This window comes from Neoarius graeffei, chromosome 7 (genome assembly GCF_027579695.1).
Source record: "Neoarius graeffei isolate fNeoGra1 chromosome 7, fNeoGra1.pri, whole genome shotgun sequence".
Lineage (NCBI taxonomy): Eukaryota > Metazoa > Chordata > Actinopteri > Siluriformes > Ariidae > Neoarius > Neoarius graeffei.
This window is the reverse complement of record NC_083575.1, coordinates 70635770-70663024: the sequence shown is the minus strand read 5'-3', so window position 1 is coordinate 70663024 and position 27255 is coordinate 70635770. Positions and strand designations below refer to the sequence as shown.

The 27255-nt window shown below is 41.3% G+C and overlaps 1 protein-coding gene across 1 annotated transcript in view; it reads right to left on the bottom strand.

Annotated features, from left to right (window-relative positions):
• Positions 1-15930: 15930 nt before the first annotated feature.
• Positions 15931-27255, bottom strand: part of pcnx2 (pecanex 2) — a 93848-nt gene continuing 82523 nt past the window's right edge. The window contains exons 33-35 of the mRNA XM_060925000.1: positions 25693-25871; positions 19533-19757; positions 15931-16083 (exon numbers count right to left, since the gene is read on the bottom strand). Coding sequence (XP_060780983.1) covers positions 15931-16083; positions 19533-19757; positions 25693-25871 — 557 coding nt within the window. The remainder of the gene's footprint in view (positions 16084-19532; positions 19758-25692; positions 25872-27255) is intronic.

The following is a 27255-nucleotide window of genomic DNA, read 5'->3' as shown; positions in this document are numbered from 1 at the left end:
AGGATCATTCAAGCACACAAACCCCTCCACCACAATAAGGTGGCAGTTCAAGGAGGGGATCTTGACCTATCTACCTTTTTTCTTTTCTTCTTCTTCTCCCCCATTCATTCTATCCTCGTATCTAACTCATGGCACTTTCTCAGTTCAGTGGCTTTAATTCAATGTGGAAGTGTTTGACTTCGTACTTGCAAATGGCACCTCATGTCAAGAACACTGTGAAATGGAAACCTCACAGAGGAAAGATTAAGAACAAAAGCTCAGACATTACACTGTCAGAAACTGGTACAGTTGGAGTCCATTTCTGTCCCCCAAGGTACAATCTACACTAATGTACCCCCTAGTGATCATTATTGGACCTCAAGGTAACATGCATCCCTTTTTAGGGCCAAAAAGTGACACGTATGTTCCCAAGGAGTATATAAAAGGTACAAGTAAGTACCTTTAGAGGTTCCTGTCCCAATGACGAGCCATTGTACTCCTAAAGGTACGATGACGTACTTTATTTTCTGAGAGTGTAGGACTCTGTGATAGTGAGGGGAAGTACTGCCACACTCGCAGAAGGGGTAGTCAGCTGTGCGTTTCCTTGTTGCTGGGGTCGTCGTGGTGGTCTTTAAATTGTATTTTTTAAAGTGTCTTTAACCTGGAAATATGGATGTAGTGTAGCTTTAAGAATGATTTGAATGTGTGAACTGTAATTACCTTGTGCAATGCACTAAATATACCTTTCTAGGTAAAAGATGCGTACTAAAGGTACTGAAGATAACAAATTTAGCACTGTGACCAAGAAACATACAGTTAACAACTTTTCCCCCCTGAAAGTGTGAGAAACAACGCTTGATGCTGTCTGTCTTACACTTCTTTTTAGAGAAGTGTCTGCCAAGTACGTTAGGCTGTTGTACTGATGCGTAAAGTGCAGTACTGTGCAAAAGTCTTAGGCACATGCAATGAAATGCTGTAGAGCAAAGATGCCTTCAAAAATAATGAAATTAAATGTTTCTACATTTAAAAAAAAAATAGTCTCCGGTACAATGAGTGCAGTTTTATAAGGAAATGACCTGAAGGTTTTACTGAGCATCTTACAGAACCAGCCACAGTTCTTCTGGACATTTTGACTGTCACACTTGCTTCTTAATTTTCCTGCTCGGATACAAACTTTTTTTTTTTTCTTAAACTGACTTGATAATGTAGAAGTCATAAAATAGAAATCTCTAACAGTTTGTATAGGGGGGGAAAATAGGGTGCTGACTTTTTTTGCACAGTACTGTATATCCATCTATGATAAATCGATTTTAAAAAAAAATCATTATACTAGATCCAACTAATAGTTGCTCTAAAATGTTAATGACCTAATGGTCATGGTAATATTTAGTCTCTATACACTGAGCATTCAGCCAGAGGGTCAATATCGTTTACTGGAAGAGGAAGACAGGCCAATAATGCCATGTGACCACACCCCAAGAGAACATATTGACTCGGTGTTGCACCTTAGAGCCACACCCTTCCATGAGCGTGTTTACGGCTTTGAGAGCCAGCAAAAGCACTGAAATTGTATTGGTCATATTCATGAATGCGTGCACTAAGAACACTAAGCAGATAAACAAACTTCCCTTCTATTTTTATTCATTAGACTTTCAGAATTCATGAGCACTGATGCCGAGACTAGGCTTGCACATTGTCCTGGTCACTGCATAGCAGTTCAGTTCCTGCTATGCCATGTATTCATATTATATTTTAACAACTATTCCATGAAATCAAGTCGTACACGAGTTGGCTATAAGCCATGTACGATGAGATTGAGTGAGTGGAATAACTGTCTTATTCTATCCACATTCACTGGATTTTGAGAAATGGAGCATTTTTTATTTTCTGCAAATTTGATAAGTAACTTTATACAAAACGTCCAAAATAATTTCCGCTTAGAATGTAAACAAACCTGCGAAATGATGCAGCATTTTTCACAAAATACTACTATAATAATTCTTGAAAATAAAGATATACATTCTTGCCATCAAATGCTTTTTGTGGTTTTGCTTTCGAGTAGTTTTTATTTCGTCCTCGGTTGGTTCAGCAATACGCCACCATTTTTTGTTTTTCTCTCCTCATGGTATATGACCTAATAGCCTAGTAGTAGAGCAGCCAATCAGAGTGCATGATTGCTCATATCCAGTGAATGTGGATAGAATATACTGTATTAATCACGAACAATATATACTGTACGCATGCTTTTTGTGTAGTTCATTCATTACAACACATTGACGACGGTTTTTTTTTTTTTTTTGCCACCTTTTGATTTACAAGTGCAAATTGTAGCACTGGTGCATACTGTATTTGCACCAATTTACAGATTTATTTCCTGCTAAATGTTTACTTAATCTGCCGACATGCGGTGATAACATGGACAATTGACAAGGATGAACTTTTATCACTTGCAAAGAAAAGAAGGGTAAAAGGTATGGGGTGTGTCTGTATGCAGGAGGATCACATTCAGTTTGTGAAACATTTTATAAGGAGTGAAGAAGGTGGAGAAAGCTTGAGGTTGTATTTATTTAACTTGGACATAATTGTGCAGCAGCATGCAGAGTGCATGAGCAGAAATACACACTACAGTTCACTAATTATATTAATTTTTCATCATTTTATTGGATGAATTTATAAAGTGTAAACTAGATACATATAACAGTTGATATTAAGGACTGGGACAACAATTTGAAAAGGGTGTTTTTGGTTGAGAGAGAAAATAAATTGCTACAGAGCCAGTAGCAACTAGTGGGGTTTTGTTTGTTTTTAATATACATCTGCATCTGATGATGCCAGGAATGTTCTATATAATCTATATTTGTGCTGTTTAGTCCAAATACAGAGGACCTATCTGTTATAGCTTCATAATTTATTACTTTTTTTTTTGTTATAGAGATCATACTGCCTAGATTTGCAATTCCATTGAGCAGAGGCATTATTACTGACTTAGGAATCTGTCCAGAGATCTGGCATGCATCACTGAATACTCAAGAGCTCACTCAAAAAAACCTCCCATAATGAGAAGTAATCGAGGCAACAAAGAGGTCTGTAGATGATTTCAACGTTTAAAAATGATTTTTTTTTTTTCATTCCAGCCGTTCTGAAGTGCCTTTATAAGCAAACTTTAATCTTTACTTTTTGTTACATGGGAATGTGTGTCCGTACAGATAAAATCACATAAATGGGGGGGAAAACAAAACAACTGCTCACTGAAGTGAATGCAAATCTAATTCTCTCCAGCATCAGTGCTGTTCTACTTTTCAGCCCAAACTTCTGTAGATGAGTACCTAACGCATGCTGTTTGAAATGTCTGTGTACTCTGGAATTACATTTTACACCAGTGTAATTCTTAAAATGCACCCAAAAAGCATTTTTTGATGTGTTTTTAAGTTTATTATGGCTGGAAGGTTTCTGTCTAGTTGTATTGACTTTTCTCACAACAACCAGGATGTGATTCCTTAAAGCAGCTACATAAACAAATCCCTGGACTTAAATAGGAAGACGAACTTAAATAAAATTTACTGACACTTCTGCTTTTGTAGGTTCGGTAAGACTATTCCTGCTACTCAAACTGCACCAGTGTCTTCCAACAAACTCCTATATCCTCAACCAGTATGTGTTCTAGTAAACGTAGACATCTTGTAGAGCTTTGGGTTGAAATGAAGGTTGAAAAGTTTTAGAATAATTACACTGACATTTGACTTAGATTTTTGGGGAATGTCACATTCACTGTTGTGACTAAATGAACCACAGAAATAAGTAATTGCATGTACATGCTGCCAGTAGCTATATATGGAGGATATTACATGAGTGCGTGAAGAGATGTTTATCTTCAAGTGGTGAACATATTCACAAGTGAAATTTTCAATGCTCGGAGGTATAAACTTAATTTCTTCACACCACCGTGTACTGTTTATATTATATGGACACATCCACAGACGCACAAAAAAATACGCATGTTAAGAATTTTGAACCAGTTTGCCATTTTGATAATGCACATCTAATGTGCGGGAAAAAACTGGGAGTGACATCAGAGTGAAAGATCAGGAATTATTATACATACAGGACACTTTTTTCCGATGGAATAAACATGTATTCTATTCCCTTCTAGCAGGTTTGATAGCATGCGGTATTGTTAGCATATCACTTCTACGTGTATTATGTCACACTCTACCCAATGGAGAATGAGCGCTGAATATGGTTTACGATATTGCATGCTTGTCAAGACATGGCGTCACACGTCGCAGCTAATGCGACTATTCAATAAGAGTTTTCTGCTGCGCATGTGCAGAACCATTTCTTTGTGTGCTGGGAACGAGAAAGACGCGTTGAACACCCGAAAGGCTGCCAAAACTTCATTCGATATTCTTTACCCATATTTTTACAAGAGAAAAACATACCAACGGACATTGAAAAACTGGAAGAGTGTATTGGGGTTTTTTATTATTTATTTATTTTTCATGGTGTATCAGATATATTCCATTCCTCTAGCATGATGCTGAACTCCTCCTTCGACTTGTTCAGTATCATGCTAGCTGAGTGGAATATATCTGTTATACCATGAAAAAAAAGCCCGCCAATATTATTTAAATGTCACCTTAGAGCCACAATGTATTTCATATGAAAACTGTGGGGGGTTTTCAGCATGAGAAGATAAACTTCATTTCTTTAGGCCAACTTGTGTTTTTTTTTTTTTTTTTAAATAATATAGACACATTCACAAAAGTACTCATTTATCAAAACAATTCTTCAATTTCCTCATGAGACGCATAGAGATTTGTCACGAGTTTTGGTTCTCCATGTCCCGGCTGTAGCTCGTATGAAAAATGAGTGGTGTATTTCCCAGTCAAACACTTGTCCATATTATGTATACTTGTACATGTTTGGTTTGTTTGTTTGTTTTTTTGTCAGCAGGGTGCTCAAAACCTGTTTCGGCTCACAATCAGAAGCTGCATTTAAAAAAATAAATAAAAATTAAAAAAAAAATAGATGAGTAATCCCTGATGTAGCTTGAGTGGGTTTTTTTTTTTTTTTTAAATAAAGTTGATCAGAGAAGAAATTTTTCAAGTCCGGCAGAATTTATACACTTTTTTTTTTTTTTTTAAATTAACGTTATTACTGCTTTTGTTGTCCGGGATAAAAATAACCAGTACCTTTTTTGTATACGTGGGTGTGACTTTACTTAACAAATGAAAGATAAATATAAATAGTTGACTTATTGAGAACACAGCATACTGTATGAGTATGTCTTAAAGTACTGCAGTCTGCAGAATTTCTCCACTGAGTAATGTTTTTTTCTTTTAGTTGGACTTGGGGGAGGATCTGGGTTTGTTTTTTGTTCGTTTGCTTGTTTTAAATCTATAACATGACCTTGTAACCATGATGTACCAAAAGCCTCAGTATTGGATTTAACTTGAATTTTCATACTATTCCATCAATAATAGGAATGATTAAAATTTCATGTCAGTCAGCTTATTGGGTGATTTTGATGATGGTGCAAAAAGTTATTCATCCTAAAGCATATTATTTAGGAACTACAATGAAACTAAGATGAAATGTACAGAGTTAGGAGATTGAAGATCTGGGACTTGGTGACGCATCCTGGGAGTTCAAGGTGTTTAATAAGATTCTGTTTGTGCTTTTTGTTTGTAGGTGTATAAACATGGGTGTGAACCTTGTAGCCAAATTGAAAATACTAGTGCTTCTGCTCTGTGTAAGATTTACAGTACTGTATTTCATGAGCTATATAAGCCAACTTTAAGAAATAATTATATGTATCTGTTCAAAAAATGTTATTTTTAATAAGTAGGTGCTTGTACACTGTGGCCAAATGTTTGTAGACACCTGCCTGTAAGTGCCATGTGTCTATTTTGGATACAAATTTGTAAGCATACAGTTGTAGAGAGTAACTTGTATACCGTGCACAAAGTGAGGTCTGTGAAGACACGGTTTGTTGAAGCTGGCGTGAAGGAACTTGAGTATCCTGCACAGAGCCCTGACCTTAACCCTACTGAACACCTTTCAGGATGAACTGGAATGCTGACTACACACCAAGTTTCCTCGCCCAACAGCAGTGCCTGACTTCACTAATGCTCTTGTGACTGAACGAGCAAATCCTCACAGCCATGAGCCAAAATCTAATGGAAAGCCTTCCCAGAAGCTCAGAGCGAAGGTTATAATAACAGGAAAGGGGGCATACATCTGGAATGGAACATTCAAAAAGCACATAGGCATGAGTGTCAGGTGTCTACATACTTTTGGTCATGTACTGTATCTCGGCATGGAGGAGGGAGGATTTCACCAAAATTGTAGCATCTACTGTATGTGGAGGGAATAATGGACTGTATGGCAAGTATAATAATGTAGTGGTTCTAAATCCTTCACGGGGGATCCTCATGGGCTCTCTTTTGAGAAGCAACTGCATCAGGTCTATAAATGAAACCCTCTTTCTGGGAACTACGTAAAGGCTACAGTGATTTTCTGATACTCTAGAGTGCACGCTAAAATGTTCAGCGTTGTCATTGTGTGGGAAGCCAAGTTATTAGCATGGACATGTTTTGTTCACGATGTTCCTTTCAGCATAAACACTACCTTTTTTAATTATATTTATGTTGTATAACATCCTAAACTGAGGTACGTTTAAGGAAGCGCTTTAGCTTACTAATTCATCTACTCCCCCCCCCCCCCCCAAAATCCGATTCAAATCCAGTGTCATTTTTGCCTGTGTGGTAAAATCTATTTATTTATTGACTGCACAGTTGTGTGTTGTCTATGCGAGTTTTAAATATGAGCACTAACATGCATTTCAATACCAGATGATTTCATCCATTCCTCTATAACTGGCCTGTCATATCTGTCTTGTGCAGGGAGGCAATGCCTGACTCGTAGCTGTATATGAAATCTCAAAATAACACTTTTTTTTTCCTTCTCCTTCAGTGATGCTGAGCCAATCGTTTTGGGATTATTTATTTATCTTGTTTACAGATTACAAGTGGCTTTTGTAGAAGATGGACTGATTGGAGAGAGATGTTTGATATCAAACACTGTAAGGCTGTAGGCTATTCGTGTGTGTGTGTGTGTGGTGTTTTTTCAGATCTACTAACTATATTCTACATTTACCAACCACTTCATTAGGAATACAAGTACACCTGCTTATTCAGCCAGTCAGCCAATCATGTGGCAGCAGCACAATACACACAGTCTTAGTCAAACACTTCAGTTAATGTTCACACCAAACATCAGAATGACCAGGTAATGTGATGGTTTTTCCAGTCCCTTCAGCTGTCCAGGTCCCCCACAGTTGTAAAGAAGGGCTAGTTGATCACATTTTCCCTCATTATGATGATCAATTAATTTTCTAAAACAATACAGATAAAACCGAAATCATGCTTATCGGCCCCAAATCTTCATTGTCCATATCCTCCAGTTTCAGTCTTAACATCGACGATTCACTTGTTAAATCTTCATTTGTCATTAGAAACCTTGGAATATTGCTTGACCCCCTCCCTCAATTTTGATCCCTGCATTAAATCCCTCACCAAGACTGCTTTCTTCCACCTCCGGAACATTGCCCGTCTTCGTCCCTTTCTTTCCACTAGTGATGCTCAAACTTTGGTCCACTCCTTCAGTATGTCCAGCTTAGATTATTATAACTCCCTTTTCATTGGCCTCCCTACTAAATCCCTTCAAAGACTACAATACATTCAGAACTCTGCAGTGAGACTCCTCACGCATACCAAACGATCTGTTCATATCACCGCCATTCTTACTCAGCTTCACTGGCTACTACCTGTTCTGTCCCATATTAAGTATAAAATCTTATGACTCTTCAAAGCTCTCCATAACCTTGCTCCTTCTTACACGTGATCTTTTGACCCCTTATACTCCATCCTCAAAACCTCAGATCCTCTAGCTATAACCTCCTTGCTGTTCCTCGCACTAGACTCTCTACCTTGGGTAGCAGGTCCTTCAGCGCCATGGCCCTCAAGCTCTGGACTTCCCTTCCTCAACCCCTCCATGACTGCTCTTCTCTTCCTTTTCTTCAAATCTCATCTCAAAACTTTTTGTTTCATGAACACTTCACCACTAGTACATAAACTCACCACTCCTTAGCATTTTCCCCTTTGACCTATGTAAAACAACTTTGAGTTTGAGAAGGGCACAATATAAATTTATTATCATTTATTAATTTGAGCATGGGGGCGGCACGGTGGTGTAGTGGTTAGCGCTGTCGCCTCACAGCAAGAAGGTCCTGGGTTTGAGCCCCGGGGCCGGCGAGGGCCTTTCTGTGCGGAGTTTGCATGTTCTCCCCGTGTCCGCGTGGGTTTCCTCCGGGTGCGCCGGTTTCCCCCACAGTCCAAAGACATGCAGGTTAGGTTAACTGGTGACTCTAAATTGACCGTAGGTGTGAATGTGAGTGTGAATGGTTGTCTGTGTCTATGTGTCAGCCCTGTGATGACCTGGCGACTTGTCCAGGGTGTACCCCGCCTTTCGCCCGTAGTCAGCTGGGATAGGCTCCAGCTTGCCTGCGACCCTGTAGAAGGATAAAGCGGCTAGAGATAATGAGATGAGATGAGAATTTGAGCATGAACTGAAGCTCTTTACCAGTATCTACATGTATTACACTGCAGAAAGAAGATGGACTGATTGGATAACTGAATAAAAGTGATCAGGATAAGTTTATTAATTGTTTAAGTGGAAAAGTTGAATCGTTATTTGGAGTGCTTATACATGATCGTTTTTCCCATCCCTGTGAGGGGTGCCAAAAATTCCAGAGTTAACTGCAGAGAAATAAAGGTGTTGTTAATTTTTAAATAACCTTAACAAAAAGATAGTAATTAAAATAAATAACTTCAGTAGGTTTGTTGAATTTTTTTTTTTTTCTGCCAAAATCTCCTGTGCAAACTTTACAGCATGTTTGAGCCTCTTATCAAACAAGAATACTCGAAGGTCTTTAATGATGGTGCCTTAGTGTTTCCATTTCAGCGATGAAATTTTGTCCATGAAATCCTTCATAAATAAATATTCCTGTGCAGTGGGGTGGCTTTTGGTTCTTGCATCAATCACTCCGTTATCATATAGTGATGTTTCCCGGTTGAGAAAAGGACCTTCATAGAGAACTTTTCTGAGAAAAACCTTCCATCCTAGCTTCCTACATCTTTTTAAAAATGTCTCTTCGTTGCATTAAGCAGCTTTCAGTAAGATCATCCTTTTTCTTTTTCCTTATGAGTCAAAAAGCAACGGAAATGGCATGTCCATTACTGCTGTGTATGTGTACATTTTAAAAAAAAAAAGCTAAAGTACATTTGTGCCCTGATCCAGGAAGTTGCTAAATATAGAGTCCTAATTTCTCTGTGCAATCTGATAAATTGGGCATGTAATAAATGGATATCTAGCGGTTGATGCACAAAAAAATTTGCTTAACATTTATGTTCAAAGAATAATAACTGGCATATAATAAAACCTCAACAAATAAAACCGGGACAGTACAATAAAAACAGCAAATAAAACAGCCTGTTTTCATCACGTCAGGAAAAAGAAACAATACAAAGTCAAAACTAGAAGGGCACTCGGGTGCATACCTAGGCCAAGCAACATATCTAGATTTGTCTCAAAATCTAATCAATTGCTCCTTGGCCTATGACTCCCCTTTCCTCAAAATTTCATCAGAATCTGTTCACAACTTTTTGAGTCATGCTAGGAACAGACACACAAACAGAGGTGAAAACATAACCTCCTCCACCAACTTGGTTTTGAAAATCACAATGCAAAAGGTTCTCCAAATTATTAATATTCATAATTTTGGAAAATTAAAGGAACAGTCCACCGTACTTCCATAATGAAATATGCTCTTATCTGAATTGAGACGAGCTGCTCAGTACCTGTCCGAGCTTTGCGCGACCTCCCAGTCAGTCAGACGCGCTGTCACTCCTGTTAGCAATGTAGCTAGGCTCAGTATGGCCAATGGTATTTTTTGGGGCTGTAGTTAGATGCGACCAAACTCTTCCGCTTTTTTCCTGTTTACATAGGTTTATATGACCAGTGATATGAAACAAGTTCAGTTACACAAATTGAAACGTAGCGATTTTCTATGCTATGGAAAGTCCGCACTGTAATGACAGGCATACTAACACCTTCTGCGCGCTTCGACAGCGCATTGATATCTGAGCTCCGTATCAATGCGCTGCCGAAGCACGCAGAAGGTGTTAGTATGCCTGTCATTATAGTGCGGACTTTCCATAGTATAGAAAATCGCTACGTTTCACTGGTCATATAAACCTATGTAAACAGGAAAAACGCGGAAGAGTTTGGTCGCATCTAACTACAGCCCCAAAAAATACCATTGGCCATACTGAGCCTAGCTACATTGCTAACAGGAGTGACAGCGCATCTGACTGTGTCTGACTGACTGGGAGGTCGCGCAAAGCTCAGAGAGGTACGGAGCAGCTCGTCTCAATTCAGATAAGAGCATATTTCATTATGGAAGTACGGTGAACTGTTCCTTTAAAATTTAAAACCGAATGCTTTATAAAAAAAAAATTAGTCATGATTTTGAGAAGCCTAGTCAGTATTATTTTAAAAAGACTCAGTTTTGAAAAACTTGATTATGAAAACTTGAGTCATCATTTTTGAGAAGCAGTCAAACTGAATCATAATTTTCAGACTCATTGCTTGTTATGAAATCAGAAAGTCAGAGTTTTGCTTGCATGCATACAGTACATACATGAAAAATACAGTCTCATATAAGCAATCCTGTGGCAGCAGCACAATGCTCACATGTTCAAACATCAAAATGGGGAAAAGTGTGATCATCATCCCTGTGATTTTGACTATGGCATGATTGTTAGTGCCAAATGGGCTGGTTTGAGCATTTCAGAAACTGCTGAGAATTTGACACTGCAGAACGGCATGAGGAACAAAAAGACATCTTGTGAGCAGAGGGTCTGCAGGCTGAAACACCTTATTTGTGAGAGAGATCAGAGGAGAATAATCAGGGGTGGGTTTCCCCAAAGCATCGTAGCACAAAGATCATTGTTAAATGGTCAAGCAAGCAGCACAATGAACACACTCTCTCCTAGTTGAGATGCTCTTAGCTTTAAGAGGCTTTTGGGAAACCCACCCCAGACTGCTCCAAGCTGACAGGAAGTCTACAGTAACTCAAATAAGCAGCCTCGTTGATGAGAGATGTCAGAGGAAAATAGGCAGATTTGTTCAAGCTGCCAGAAAGGATATAGTAACTCGTATAATCACACTTACAATCCCGTATTCTGAAATGTTTTTCTAGTGTTCATTACTATTTGCTTTCTGTACTGTGATCTCGTAGGGAGAACTTCTTGGCTGATGTGAACCATTGATTGGCCCTTTTGATTTACTATTATAGTGCTTTGTTGCCTGGAGTTTGCATGTTCTCCCCGTGTCCGCGTGGGTTTCCTCCGGGTGCTCCGGTTTCCCCCACAGTCCAAAGACATGCAGGTTAGGTTAACTGGTGACTCTAAATTGACCGTAGGTGTGAATGTGAGTGTGAATGGTTGTCTGTGTCTATGTGTCAGCCCCGCGACGATCTGGCGGCTTGTCCAGCGTGTACCCCGCCTCTCACCCATAGTCAGCTGGGATAGGCTCCAGCTTGCCTGCGACCCTGTAGAACAGGATGAGTGGCTACAGATAATGGATGGATGGATGCTTTGTTGCCCATGTTAGTTCATGACCTAGTCATACCTCATCATAGCACCCATCCATTATCTGTAGCCGCTTATCCTGTTCTACAGGGTCACAGGCAAGCTGGAGCCTATCCCAACTGACTATGGGCGAGAGGCAGGGTACACCCTGGACAAGTCGCCAGGTTATCGTAGGACTGACACATAGACACAGACAACCATTCACACCTACAGTCAATTTAGAGCCACCAATTAGCCTAACCTGCATGTCTTTGGACTGTGGGGGGGAAACCGGAGCACCCGGAGGAAATCCATGCAGCCATGTGGAGAACATGCAAGCTCCACACAGAAAGGCCCTCGCCAGTCGCTGGGCTCAAACCCAGGACCTTCTTGCTGTGAGGCGACAGTGCTAACCACTACACCAACCGTGCCGTCCGTTCATCATAGCACGTTCTCATCTCATCTCATTATCTCTAGCCGCTTTATCCTTCTACAGGGTCGCAGGCAAGCTGGAGCCTATCCCAGCTGACTACGGGCGAAAGGCGGGGTACACCCTGGACAAGTCGCCAGGTCATCACAGGGCTGACACATAGACACAGACAACCATTCACACTCACATTCACACCTACGGTCAATTTAGAGTCACCAGTTAACCTAACCTGCATGTCTTTGGACTGTGGGGGAAACCGGAGCACCCGGAGGAAACCCACGCGGACACGGGGAGAACATGCAAACTCCACACAGAAAGGCCCTCGCCAGTCGCTGGGCTCAAACCCAGGACCTTCTTGCTGTGAGGCGACAGTGCTAACCACTACACCAACCGTGCCGTCCGTTCATCATAGCACGTTATATATAAATATATATGTAATCTTTACAACTGTACTGAGCAGAAAAGCATCTCGGAACACCCAACACATCAAACCCTGAGGTGGATAAGCTACAACAGCAGAAGCCCACATTAGGGTCTACTCCTGTCAGCCATGAACAGGAATCTGAGGCCATCAAGGGCACAAACTCACCCAAACTGGACAGCTGAAGACTGGAAAAAAACCGGCTGGTGATTTTTATTTATTTATTTATTTATTTATTTATTTATTTATATTTTATCTTCATCTGTCCAGTTTGGGTGAGTCTGTGCCCATGTTAGTCTCAGATTCCTGTTCTTGGTTAACAGGAGTATGGCACCTGATGTGGTCTTCTGCTGTTGTAGCCCATCCACCTTGAAGTTCAATGTTTTGTGCATGTCTGCTCACCATGTTTGTAAAGAGTGATTATTGGAGTTACTATATCTCTCCTGGCAGCTCAAACCAACCTGGCCATTTTCTTCTAATCACCCACAGAACTGTCGCTCACGCAATGTTTTTTTTTTGTTTCTCACACCATTCTGTGTAAACTCTTGAGACTGTTGTGTGTGTGAAAATCCCAGGAGATCAGTGGTTTCTGAAATACTCAAACCTCAAACATCCGTGCCATGATCATCATCACAGAGATCACACTTTTTCTGCATTCTGATGTTTGATGTGAACATTAACTGAAGCTCTGTATGATTTTATGCATTGTACTGCTGCCACGATTGAGTGATTTGGATAACCGCATAAATGAGACGGTGTACAGGAGTTATTCCTCGTATTGAAGTGGACGGTGAGTGTATATTCTAGAGGCTTTGATCCATCCGTCCATTTTGGCATATCACTACAGTGACGTGGCCGTTCTGACGGCTTCAGCTGTCAAAGTGTCTAGGGAACATTACAGTAGTGGTTTCCTGTTGCCTTCTACTGGATTATTATAGAGGTTTTCTCTTCTCAACCATTCACACTCACGGACAATTTAGAGTAGCCAGTTAACCTAACCGTACTGTATGTCTCTGGACTGTGGGAGAAACTGGAGCACCTGGAGGAAACCCACACAGCCACGGGGAGAACATACAAACTCCGCACAGAAAGGCCCTCGCCGGCCACTGGGCTCAAACCCAGGACCTTCTTGCTGTGAGACGACAGTGCTAATCACTTGCACCACCGTTCTGCCAGAAGCTTTGATATGGGAACAGAATAATATTCTTTAAAGTTAATTGTCTAAGATGACTGCTAGCATGGATGAAATGATGAATAGTTAAAATGAGAGTTCGTAGAAAAGACCAGTGAACAGTTTTCTTTTATTACAAACATGTTGGAGTGGATTCCTATGGTTGAGAAAGTGATTCTCATGTTTACAAGCCTCCTAGCATTTAGGATTTAACAATACCAATATCATTAGTTTTTTTTTTTCTTTTTTATCAGACATCTAGTTTTTGGGTTTGTTTACCTGACGTTTCGACGTACGACTGTCGTCTTCCTCAGAGTGTCACCGGATGTTAATTGGTGACGCATCTTTTATCAGCTGATGTTTCTGAAGGCGTGGCCTTCCTGTCTGGATTGACAGGTCGGTCACGCCTTCTACTGTCTGTTTGTCCCCTGCAAGATGGCACTCCAGGTGTGGGAGAGCATGTACGCTCCCTCATCCCGGTTGATGGTCCTCGGGCTTCGCTTACGGATCTCCATGGCCTCCCTGATCCAGCGCTGATGTTTGTTATCTTCTGTGCGGATGACTCTGGCATTCCCCCAGTCCATAATATGATTTTCCCTTTTACAGTGATCTGTTATAGTAAGCGAAGCCCGAGGACCATCAACCGGGATGAGGGAGCATACATGCTCTCCCACACCTGGAGTGCCATCTTGCAGGGGACAAACAGACAGTAGAAGGCGTGACCGACCTGTCAATCCAGACAGGAAGGCCACGCCTTCAGAAACATCAGCTGATAAAAGATGCGTCACCAATTAACATCCGGTGACACTCTGAGGAAGACGACAGTCGTACGTCAAAACATGTCAGGTAAACAAACCCAAAAACTAGATGTCTGATAAAAAAGAAAAAAAAAACTAACTATATTTAATATAAGACATAATGAACGTAATCGAAATACCAATATCATTAAACAAAAAATACAACATGACATACACAGTATATTCATATTGTGTACGCACAGCGAAATACTGTCATTAACAGACGATTCTGAATCTCATTCAGTGGAGTCATTTATCTACGTACGTGTCTAAATCATTAGACGATATATGTACTCAACAGTCCGAATGACATACAGACCCATTTAATCAGATATTTTTATTGGATGAGGTCATTTTTGTGAGGTACTATTGACACTTCAGGTTTAATTAATCATCAAAGTACCATCTTAATTAACCAAAAAAAAAAAAAGCACATGCTGCAGGAACCAAAGACTGTCTTATAACAGATGTGTCAGCTTTTGATGCTGAAAATATTTCGAATCCACCATCACTGTATTAAAATCTGAAAATTGAGAAAAGGTCTTAATGAAGATATCAAGTGTGTTAAATTTTTGTAGTTAAATTCTGAACATTAAACTGTGCAGAGGAATTAATTTATTTTAGTGTCCATGCTTTTGGGAGCCATTGTGCATATATAAAGCAGCGACACAGTGATCATGTTGACATCTAATGTCCAGTGATGAACTGCTAAGGAAATTATATTTATTTCATTTTTGCATTGGATATTCAGTGCAGTGTCTGAGCAAGCATTCCACTTCTCGCCTTGTCAGTATTATTTGTCTCTATTCAACTCCCTAGCGATGACGGACAAATTTCAAGTGATTGTTGGTCGGTTTTGTCATTTTTATTTTCTGTAAAGGGAGGCTACATGCTTCAGTGAGGTCTTATAGTCTGTGGATTTTGTGGCTGAAGGTAGTGTTGGCACCTCACAGCTCCAGGGTCACCAGTTTGGTCCAGATATCAGGTTACTGGCTTTGTGGAGTTTTTTTCCAGGTTGTTCGTGTCTGTGTGGGTTTCCTCAGGGTTCTACAGTTTCTTCCAACCTCCCAAAAACATGCCATGCCAGTAGTGTGTATGTGTAATGTACTGGCATCCCATCCAGGGTGCATTCATGCCCAGTGATCCTGGTTATAGGCTCCGGATCCTCTACTACAACCCTGACCTAGATAAAGCATTTGTATCTTGAGCACACAAGTCATAATCTTCTGATCACAGTCCCACAGGAAATCCAGAGTTCCCACCACACTGAACACTTTCAGTGCTCAGATCTGCTACACTTAATCCAACTCAACACACTCGACTTCTTCTGGAATGCTTACTTCCCCTGTTCTATAGTAATACCTTTTAATACTGAACCTTTATAATGATTTAGTTTATAAATCAAGTCTTATGAGTTGTGTGGACAAGTTGAGAAGCTCTCAGGTGCTCTTCTGCTCTGGTTTCTCCTGGAAGCCTGAGCCCGAGCCCGAGCCTGACATTTCCTGGCTCTTCTCACCCGATGCTGTGTTGTCTTTTGGCCCTGAAGTCACACTGGATGTGGCGTCTATGCTCTCGTATGCTTCTGATGTCCACTGTCAACAACAAAGAGGACATTATTAATTGTACACAACTGTTTCCATCTCACGGACACAAAGCCATCATTTTTAAATGGAATATCTCAAGTATCTCTAATGGGGGAAATAGAAATGCAAAGGCACAGGTTAGAGTGGGAATCCGAGACGTAGGACCTGTGGAACTTTGTTGTTCCAGAGTTGAGTCGTTAGTGTGTGTTCATTAGAGAAACAATTTCTGGTAGGACTACAACAACAAATCAATACAGTTCAAGAGCAAACAATTAGGCTATAAGTAGTTAAACTGATAAACATGAAATGATTTTATTTACGTAACTTACACAATGTCTATTTTTAATATGCAGTATATGTTGTGGGCGGCACGGTGGTGTAGTGGTTAGCGCTGTCGCCTCACAGCAAGAAGGTCCGGGTTTGAGCCCTGTGGCCGGCGAGGGCCTTTCTGTGCGGAGTTTGCATGTTCTCCCCGTGTCCGCGTGGGTTTCCTCCGGGTGCTCCGGTTTCCCCCACAGTCCAAAGACATGCAGGTTAGGTTAACTGGTGACTCTAAATTGAGCGTAGGTGTGAATGTGAGTGTGAATGGTTGTCTGTGTCTATGTGTCAGCCCTGTGATGACCTGGCGACTTGTCCAGGGTGTACCCCGCCTTTCGCCTGTAGTCAGCTGGGATAGGCTCCAGCTTGCCTGCGACCCTGTAGAAGGATAAAGCGTCTAGAGATAATGAGATGAGATGAGCCCTGCTTTCGGTTCACAGTGAGAGTGCTGGGAGTTAATCTCAAAAAGGGTCCCTGATCTGGGAGTCAATCCCAGAGCTTCAGAGAACGCACCAAAAATGAGTCTCCTTACACAAACCCAGCAAGCAAAATGAATTTAGCATACAGTTAGTGAGCCAGCGTATATTAGCTCATCCAGTCCACAGGCGATGAGCTTATACCATCGTGTGTTATTCGTCGTCCGTCCATCGTCGTCCACATTTCATGAAAATCGCTTCTTCTCTCTCAGTTCTTCACTGATTTGTATTCTTTTTGTCAGGAAGGTAGGTCTGCCTGGGGTGCATGTGGCTTCGACCCAAGTTTGCATAATTGCAATTAATAATGAAGATATGGAGTAATTAAACCCTAACAAGCAGTTTCCACACAAATCGCTTCTTCTCCCTCAATTCTTCACTGATTTTGATTCTTTCTGGCATAAAGGTAGGGGTACCTAGGGTGCATATAACTTCTATCCAGATTTGCTTAATTACAATTATGAGTGAAGTTATGGACTAATTAAACCTTAATGAGCAGTTCAACAAAAATCACTTCTTCTCAGTCAGTTCCTCACCATTTTGGATTCTTTCTGCCAAATAGGTCGGTATTCCTAGGGCGTATATAGCTTGTAACATTTATTGCATAAGGTGGCTCACTTTAGATCGTTCCTTCTGGACTAGACGGGGCTGGAGTGAGCTACGTCGTCATTGACGGTCTCGTTGGCCTTTACAAAAACATCAGGACTTGAGATGCAGTAAGACTCTCTTCCAGTGATTAAGACCATCACTGTATGCAACACTGATGTGATAATGTGTGCTGAACCAGTAGAGAAAAATGTACAGAATACCATGACCTCATGCTATTCTGGCTGTCTAATTAAAAAAAAAAAAGTGGTTGATTATAATCAATTGATAATATTCTCATGCTGTAACAGATTACAATACAATACACCATTTATCAGATAGTGACCTATTATTTAATTAAGACAGGTTAAGAGTTGTGAAGTTGTATTAGTGGATTGAAATGCTGCAAAAAATCTCTTTTTTTTTGTATTTAGTATTTTCTAAAAGATTCCAATTAATCAATAACTTGAACAGATTAAACCATTAGCAACAAGAAATCATCAATTGCAGCCCTAATTTTAGCCCTTAATTTTTTTTAATTATCAGCAGGAATATAAAATATATAGAGGATATTACACGGTGACGTGAAGATATTAAGTTTATCTTCGAGTGGTGAACATATTCACAAATGAGTGAAGTGAAAATATTTTCAACACAAGAAGATAAACTTCATATCTTCACACCACCATGTAATATTCTTTATATTATATGGACACATCAACACAAAGAAAAATGCAAGTTAATCAAAAGAATTTTAATTTTGAACCGGTTCGCTATTTTGACAAGAAGTGTCTAGTCAGTGGGAAAACACTGGGAGTGACATATTGGGAATTACTATACATCCAGGACACTTTTTCGATGGAATAAAAATGTGTTCTATTCCCTTTGAGTGGGTTTCATTCATTTGATTCGATAGCAGGCAAAATTGTTAGCATATCGCGTATCCTACGTGTATCCTACGTGTACTCTACCCACCGCAGAATGAGTGTTGAATATGGCTTACAATATTCCATGGTTGTCAAAACAACATGACGTCACACATCAGAGATGTAAAACTTCCGCGTTAGCAAGCGACCATAACAATTTGTAAACAAATATGGCCGCCAGGGTTGCTTCATTAAATACGGAAGATTTTGAGAGAATTTTGAAAGAGAAAGATGTATTGAACACCTGAAATGAATGTATATGTATAATAATAATAATATTGGCTGGCTGGGCGGCACGGTGGTGTAGTGGTTAGCGCTGTCGCCTCACAGCAAGAAGGTCCGGGTTCGAGCCTCGTGGCCGGCGAGGGCCTTTCTGTGTGGAGTTTGCATGTTCTCCCCGTGTCCGCGTGGGTTTCCTCCGGGTGCTCCGGTTTCCCCCACAGTCCAAAGACATGCAGGTTAGGTTAACTGGTGACTCTAAAATTGACCGTAGGTGTGAATGGTTGTCTGTGTCTATGTGTCAGCCCTGTGATGACCTGGCGGCTTGTCCGGGGTGTACCCCGCCTTTCGCCCGTGGTCAGCTGGGATAGGCTCCAGCTTGCCTGCGACCCTGTAGAAGGATGAAGCGGCTAGAGATAATGAGATGAGATGAGATATTGGCTGGCTTTTTTTCGAGGTATATCAGATATATTCCATTCAGCTACTCGTCTTCGACTCGTTCAATATCATGCTAGCTGAATGGAATATATCTGATATACCACTCAAAGCTGGCCAATATTATTCAAAGGTGTCACTTAGATCCGCGATGTGTTTCATATGAAAAATGCGAGTTTTTCAACACGAAAAGATATAAACTTCATATCTTCAAGCCAACGTGTGATGTTCTTTTTATTATATGGACACGTTCATAAACAAAAAGTATCCAAATTTATCAAAACAATTAATCGATTTCCTTACAAGTGACATATAGAGATTTATGTCACGGTTTTGGTTCTCCATGTCCTGGATGTAGCTCACAAGAAAAATACGAATGGTGTATTTCCCAGTAAAACACTCGTGTCCATATAATATAAAACATTATGGTTAAGCAGTGTAAATTGCTATAACAGTATGATAAGTCACACCACCTTCCTCATACGTGTGTGTGAAGCTGTACCTGTGTGTGGCGTACTGATGGTCCCGGGGTGATGATATTGACTGAGCTGGATGACTGTGTGTCACTGCTGTTTCCTCCCTCAGCGGCGGAGAGACCCGACATGACCAGACCACTGGAGAAGCTGCGCTTCCCGAACAGCAGGCTGAGAGTGGAGCTGGAGGAGGAGGCCTGACTGCAGCGTGGCTGAGTTGAGAGTGCGGCGCCCGCCGCAGACACACGCGGCACCTACAGTCATCATTATCATTATCAACTTTAGTTGTAGAGCAGGTCTTCTATGTGGAATGCAACTCAGCATAGAAATAATGGAAGTCATTAATATTATTACAGTATAACAGAGCAATTTAATGGAGCTGTTTGTAACTTTCAGAGCCCTCTGTTGCCTGCAAAGTGAATTACAACCGCAGTGAAAACACTGAGGAGTCACTGGAGAGTCGACTGCACTACAGACATTAGTGAGATACAGTGCATAGCAGAAGCATTCCAGTAATATCTTCAAATAGACTGGTCACATGCAAGTGGCGTCTAATTTTAGATTTAGAAACAAAAATTCTTCAAGGATTACATTTTTTGGGGGGGGGATCATCAAGTCCATTTTTATGGACTTGATGATCCCAAAACTGTAATCCTTGAAGAATTTTTGTCTCTCTACCCTGTATATGGGAGTGCAAAATAAACTTCCACGTTTATTACAGCTCTGAACATTTTCAACTTAAAGCTATTTATATAGTCATAGTCTAATTCAGGAAGGTCGACACACTTCTGTTTCATTTCATTTTGTGTTTTCTCAAGTCTTCCCCATGCTGATGAATGACATGGCTAAGAAATTAAAGCAGTAATTGTGACACATATGGCTTTATTTAAAACACACACACACAGTACCAGTCAAAAGTTTGGACACTCCTCCTAACTCAATGTTTTTTTTTCTTTATTTTTATTAATTAAAAGACACTTCTTGTCTTAAAGTAATGATGGATGTCGTTTCTCTTTACTTAGTTGAGCGGTTCTTGACATAATATGGATTACTACAGTTGTGGAATAGGGCTATTTATTGTCTCATCTCATCTCATTATCTCTAGCCGCTTTATCCTTCTACAGGGTCGCAGGCAAGCTGGAGCCTATCCCAGCTGACTACGGGCGAAAGGCGGGGTACACCCTGGACAAGTCGCCAGGTCATCACAGGGCTATTTATTGTATTGTTATTATTTACTATTTGATCTCAAACACATTAAGAAGGCAAGAAATTGCACTAATTAACTTTTGACGAGGCACCTGTTAATCAAAAATCATTCCAGGTGACTACCTCATGAAGCTGGTTAAGATAATGCCAGTAGTATGCAAAGCATCATCAAGGTAAACGCTGGCTAATTTGAAGAATTGAAAATATTAAACGTTTTTTTTTTTTTTTACTTTTTTGTTTACCCCATAATTTCATACGTTATTTCATAGTTTTGATGGATGCATTGGAACGAAGAGGAATGAAGGTGAGCAGTAGTAAAACAGAATACATGTGCATCAGTGAGAATGGGGATGAGAGTGTAGTGAAGATGCAAGGAGTAGACGTAAAGAAAGTTGGTGAATTCAAGTATCTGGGGTCAACTGTGCAGGAAAATGGGGGCTGTGATAGTGAGGTGAGAAAGAGAGTGCAGGCAGGGTGGAGCAGTTGGAGAAGGATTTCAGGAGTCATTTGTGATAGGAAAGTCCCAGCAAAAGTGAAAGGTAAGATGTATAAGACAGTAGTGAGACCAGCTGTGATGTATGGATTGGAGACCGTACCCTTAACGAAGAGACAGGAGGCAAAGTTGGAGCTGGCGGAGTTAAGGATGTTAAGGTTTGCGACAGGAGGTTGGACAGGATAAGGAACGAGCACATCAGAGGGACAGCACATGTGGAGAGCTTGGGAATTAACTCTTTACCCCTTAATGACAACCCTGTGTATATCCCATAATGACGACGTATGACGCCTTGTCTAAAACCTTGTCTTTAGACTTTTTTTCTTGTAAATATGTTCTAAGGGTGAACAGTATATACATATATATAAGGGTGGCTGTAGCAACTGCTTTAAGGGGTAAAGAGTTAAGCTAAGAGAGATGAGACTGAGATGGTATGGGCACATCCTGAGAAGAGATGCAGAGCATGTTGGAAGGAGAATGTTAAGGATGGAGCTGCCAGGCACACGAAAACGAGGAAGGCCAAAGAGGAGATACATGGATGTGGTGAGAGAGGACATGAAAGTGGCAGGTGTGGTAGAGAAGGATGCGGAAGACAGGGAGCAATGGAGACGAAAGATCCGCTGTGGCGACCCCTAATCGGGAGCAGCCAAAAGAAGAAGAAGAAGATTTCATAGTTTTGATGTCTTCAGTATTGTTCTACAATGTAGAAAATAGTGAAAACACAGAAATCCCTATGAATGACTAAGGGTTTCCAAACTTTTGACTGGTACTGTGTGTTTTTTATATATATGAGAGAGAGAGAGAGCGAGACAGAGACACGTGTTTTACTGGGAAATACACCACTCGTATTTTTCATACAAACTACATCCAGGCCTTTGAGTAACATTTTTCAATTTGTCACTCGTGAGGAAATCGATTAATAGTTTTGATAAATTTGGGTACTTTTTGTTTATGAATGTGTCTATATAATAAAAAGAAAAATCACACACTGGCTTGAAGATATGAAGTTTATCTTCTTGTGTTGAAAAACTCACATTTTTCATACGAAATACATCACGGATCTGAGTGACGTATTTAAAGAATATTGACTGGCTTTGGGGCGGCACGGTGGTGTAGTGGTTAGCGCTGTCGCCTCACAGCAAGAAGGTCCTGGGTTCGAGCCCCGGGGCCGGCGAGGGCCTTTCTGTGTGGAGTTTGCATGTTCTCCCCGTGTCCGCGTGGGTTTCCTCCGGGTGCTCCGGTTTCCCCCACAGTCCAAAGACATGCAGGTTAGGTTAACTGGTGACTCTAAATTGACCGTAGGTGTGAATGTGAGTGTGAATGGTTGTCTGTGTCTATGTGTCAGCCCTGTGATGACCTGGCGACTTGTCCAGGGTGTACCCCGCCTTTCGCCCGTAGTCAGCTGGGATAGGCTCCAGCTTGCCTGCGACCCTGTAGAAAGATAAAGCGGCTAGAGATAATGAGATGATGAGATGAGATGACTGGCTTTGAGTGGCATATCAGATATATTCCATTCAGCTAGCATGATATTGAACGAGTGGAAGATGAGTTCAATATCATGCTAGCTGAATGGAATATATGTGATATACCACAAAAAAAGTCAGCCAATATTATTATTATTATTATACATTTTTCATATCAGTATTCTCGAAGGCCAATGCTAGCTTACCCGCAAGTTAGCGCTGTGAGCATGGTAGTGAAGTCACCTTCCAGCCGCTCTGGCGTTCATCATTTGCACAGGCTAACAACTGAGAAACTAAGATTTCTGTCTCCAGACTCTTCTTCCACACACACTCACCATAGTACTTTTCATTCAGACTTAAGTATTCATTTCCCTGTGTAATTTACTTAGTTACTTTTAAAATCAACATCGACAGCTACACACAACGGAGCTGGCAGCCAAAATTCTCTCAAAATCTTCCGCTTTTAACGAAGCAAACCTCGTGGCCATGTTTGTTTACAAACTGTCACAATCACTCACTTGGCGGAAGTTTGACATCTCCGATGTGTCTCTTTTCCAGTTTTTCGATGTCCGTTGGTATGTTTTTCTCTTGAAAATATGTGTGAAGAATATATAATGAAGTTTTGGTAGCCTTTCAGGTGTTCAGCACGTATTTAGTTTCAGGCTGACAAAGAAATGATCATGCGCATGTGCAGCAGAAAAGTTTTGTCACTGGATCTTTGCATGAGCTCTAACGTGTGACGTTGTGTTGTCTTGACAACATGCAATATTATAACAATACTGCACACTAATTCTCCATTAGGGAGAGTGGCGTAATACATGGAGGATAAGCGATATGATAACAATATTGCATGCTATCGATAAACCCACTAGAAGGGAACAGAATACATGTTTTTATTCAATGAAAAAAGTGGTCCGGATGTACAATAATTTTCAATAGGTCATTCATGAAGAAATCGATGAACTGTTTTGATAAATTCGGGTACTTTTTGTTTGTGAATGTGTCTATATATCCATCCATCCATTATCTGTAGCCGCTTATCCTGTTCTACAGGGTCGCAGGCAAGCTGGAGCCTATCCCAGATGACTATGGGTGAGAGGCGGGGTACACCCTGGACAAGTCGCCAGGTCATCACAGGGCTGACACACAGAGACAAACAACCATTCACACTCACATTCACACCTACGGTCAATTTAGAGGCACCAATTAGCCTAACCTGCATGTCTTTGGACTGTGGGGGAAACCGGAGCACCCGGAGGAAACCCACACGGACACGGGGAGAACATGCAAACTCCACACAGAAAGGCCCTCGCCGGCCGCTGGGCTCAAACCCAGGACCTTCTTGCTGTGAGACGACAGTGCTAACTACTACACCACCGTGCCGCCCTGTGTCTATATAATAAAAAGAAAATCAAACGTTGGCTTGAAGATATGAAGTTTATCTTCTTGTGTTGAAAATATATAATTCCTTCACTTCATTCACTCATGAAATATACATTCACCACTCAAAGATAAACTTCATATCTACGCGTAACTGTGTAATCTCATCTCATCTCATTATCTGTAGCCACTTTATCCTTCTACAGGGTCGCAGGCAAGCTGGAGCCTATCCCAGCTGACTACGGGCGAAAGGCGGGGTACACCCTGGACAAGTCGCCAGGTCATCACAGGGCTGACACATAGACACAGACAACCATTCACACTCACATTCACACCTACGCTCAATTTAGAGTCACCAGTTAACCTAACCTGCATGTCTTTGGACTGTGGGGGAAACCGGAGCACCCGGAGGAAACCCACGCGGACACGGGGAGAACATGCAAACTCCACACAGAAAGGCCCTCGCCGGCCCCGGGGCTCGAACCCTGACCTTCTTGCTGTGAGGCGACAGCGCTAACCACTACACCACCGTGCCGCCCTAACTGTGTAATATGATATATATATATGTGTGTGTGTGTGTGTATATAATATATGTTTGATAAGGCTTTTCTTGCTTGTTTTCAGTGTAGGATTTGTTACTTAACCATAAAGACATTTTAGAACCTTCTTTTATCCATCTTTATTGGGATGCCAATAATTCTAGAGCTCACTGTATAGTGCTTAATTTAACAAAAACTGGTATAAAGGTGGTATGGTGGTGTAGTGGTTAGCGCTGTCACCTCACAGCAAGAAGGTCCTGGGTTCGAGCCCAGCGGCCGGCGAGGGCCTTTCTGTGTGGAGTTTGCATGTTCTCCGCGTGGGTTTCCTCCGGGTGCTCCGGTTTCCCCCACAGTCCAAAGACATGCAGGTTAGGTTAACTGGTGGCTCTAAATTGACCGTAGGTGTCAATGTGAGTGTGAATGGTTGTCTGTGTCTATGTGTCAGCCCTGCAATGATCTGGCGACTTGTCCAGGATGTACCCCGCCTCTCGCCCATAGTCAACTGGGATAGGCTCCAGCTTGCCCGCGACCCTGTAGGACAGGATAAGCAGCTACAGATAATGGATGGATGGATAGATATCAAATAAATATTAGGATTTTTTTTCAGTTTGCACATGAGCTTTGAGATGAACCCAGCTATCCTGGCCTTGCTAAGAGAATATGAACTCGCCTGATGATTTTTTGGGATAGTGAGTTCATCTCATCTCATTATCTGTAGCCGCTTTATCCTTCTACAGGGTCGCGGGCAAGCTGGAGCCTATCCCAGCTGACTACGGGCGAAAGGCGGGGTACACCCTGGACAAGTCGCCAGGTCATCACAGGGCTGACACATAGACACAGACAACCATTCACACTCACATTCACACCTACGCTCAATTTAGAGTCACCAGTTAACCTAACCTGCATGTCTTTGGACTGTGGGGGAAACCGGAGCACCCGGAGGAAACCCACGCGGACACGGGGAGAACATGCAAACTCCACACAGAAAGGCCCTCGCCGGCCACGGGGCTCGAACCCAGGACCTTCTTGCTGTGAGGCGACAGCGCTAACCACTACACCACCGTGCTGCCCCGGATAGTGAGTTCTGCATATAAAAAACACAGAGCACCTGGGAGAAGACAGAGGCGATGGAGGAGGTGTTGAAGGACAGCTGACTGTTGGAGAGGCGCTGCACGACGCCGTTGGAGCCCGAGCCCTGCTGGAGATCCAGGATTGGCCCCGAGCGACTGGTGACTGGGGCTCGCTGACACTGAGGCTGCACAGAGCCACTGCGGTACTCACGGCGTCCTGCAGAGGGAGACACAACAGAACATCAGCAGGTTCAAGCGAGAGATTAATCTTGAGGATATTTTGAAGACTTGAAGCATTCAGTCAGTGTGACTGACAAAATATAGAAGTCCCACTTTAGTATTTCATAATCTTTTAAAATCATTTGTGTTACTGAAGTAGAACTGGTGAAGCTTAACGGTTTTAAAGGTTGGATCACAAGTTCAAGCTCATTCATTTAACACTAGTAGACAAATATGTGATGGGCAAAGCATTTTGTATTTCTCATATTAGAATAATGTGTGAATGACTATGAAGTAAACGTCAGCCACTGTTATAATACTTCCCTGTATCCAGTATATTAAAAGAACAGCAGAAACATAAAGTTAAATAAAGAGGTTTAATTGCGAAGGTTTGAAGGAAAAATATACTATTTTCCATCTCTGCCATGCAAACTTTATAATTAATATTTGTAGTTTTCATTCATTCCTTCATCTTCAGGAAGTACTTTATCCTAGTCAAGACTGTTGTTGTTGCCAGAGTTATCTCTTGAACACTGAGCGTGAGGCAGAAATACACCCAGGACGGGCTGTCAGTCCTCCACAGGGCACCATGCACTCATATATTTAACACGTCACCAATCCACCTACTTACAGTGCCTTGCAAAAGTATTCATCCCCCTTGGTGTTCGGCCTGTTTTGTCGCATTACAAGCTGGAATTAGATTGGATTTTTGGAGGGTTAACACCATTTGATTTACACAACATGCCTACCACCTCAAGGGTGCAAATTGTTGTTTTATTGTATAGCAACATGACAACCAAGGATCACTCCAAACAGGTCAGAGACAAAGTTATAATAAATATCCCAAACTTTGAATATCCCAGGGAGCACCATTAAATCCATTATAGCAAAATGGAAAGAATATGTCACCACTACAAACCTGACAAGAGAAGGCCGCCCACCAAAACTCACAGACCGGGCACGTCCACCAGGTCCATCGGGTACCGTGTGCTGGTACATGCACGTCCTTCGCACGTACAGTACTGTGCAAAAGTCTTAGGCACATGTAAAGAAATGCTGTAGACCAAAAATGGCTTAAAAATAATGAAATGAAATGTTTCAACATTAAAAAAATACTATAAACAGTAAGCAGTAAGCCATAATAAATGAAACAAAGTCAATATTTGGTGTGAGATGACCCTTTGCTTTAAAAAAATAATGGTAATCTCCGGTACAGTGAGTGCAGTTTGATAAGGAAATGAGCTGTAGGTTTTACTGAGCATCTTACAGAACCAGCCACAGTTCTTCTGGACACTTTGTCACACTCGCTTCTTCATTTTGCACCAAAACCCAGTAGCGTTTATTATGTTTTCTTTTTTAATCTGAAAAGTCCTCTCTTATGT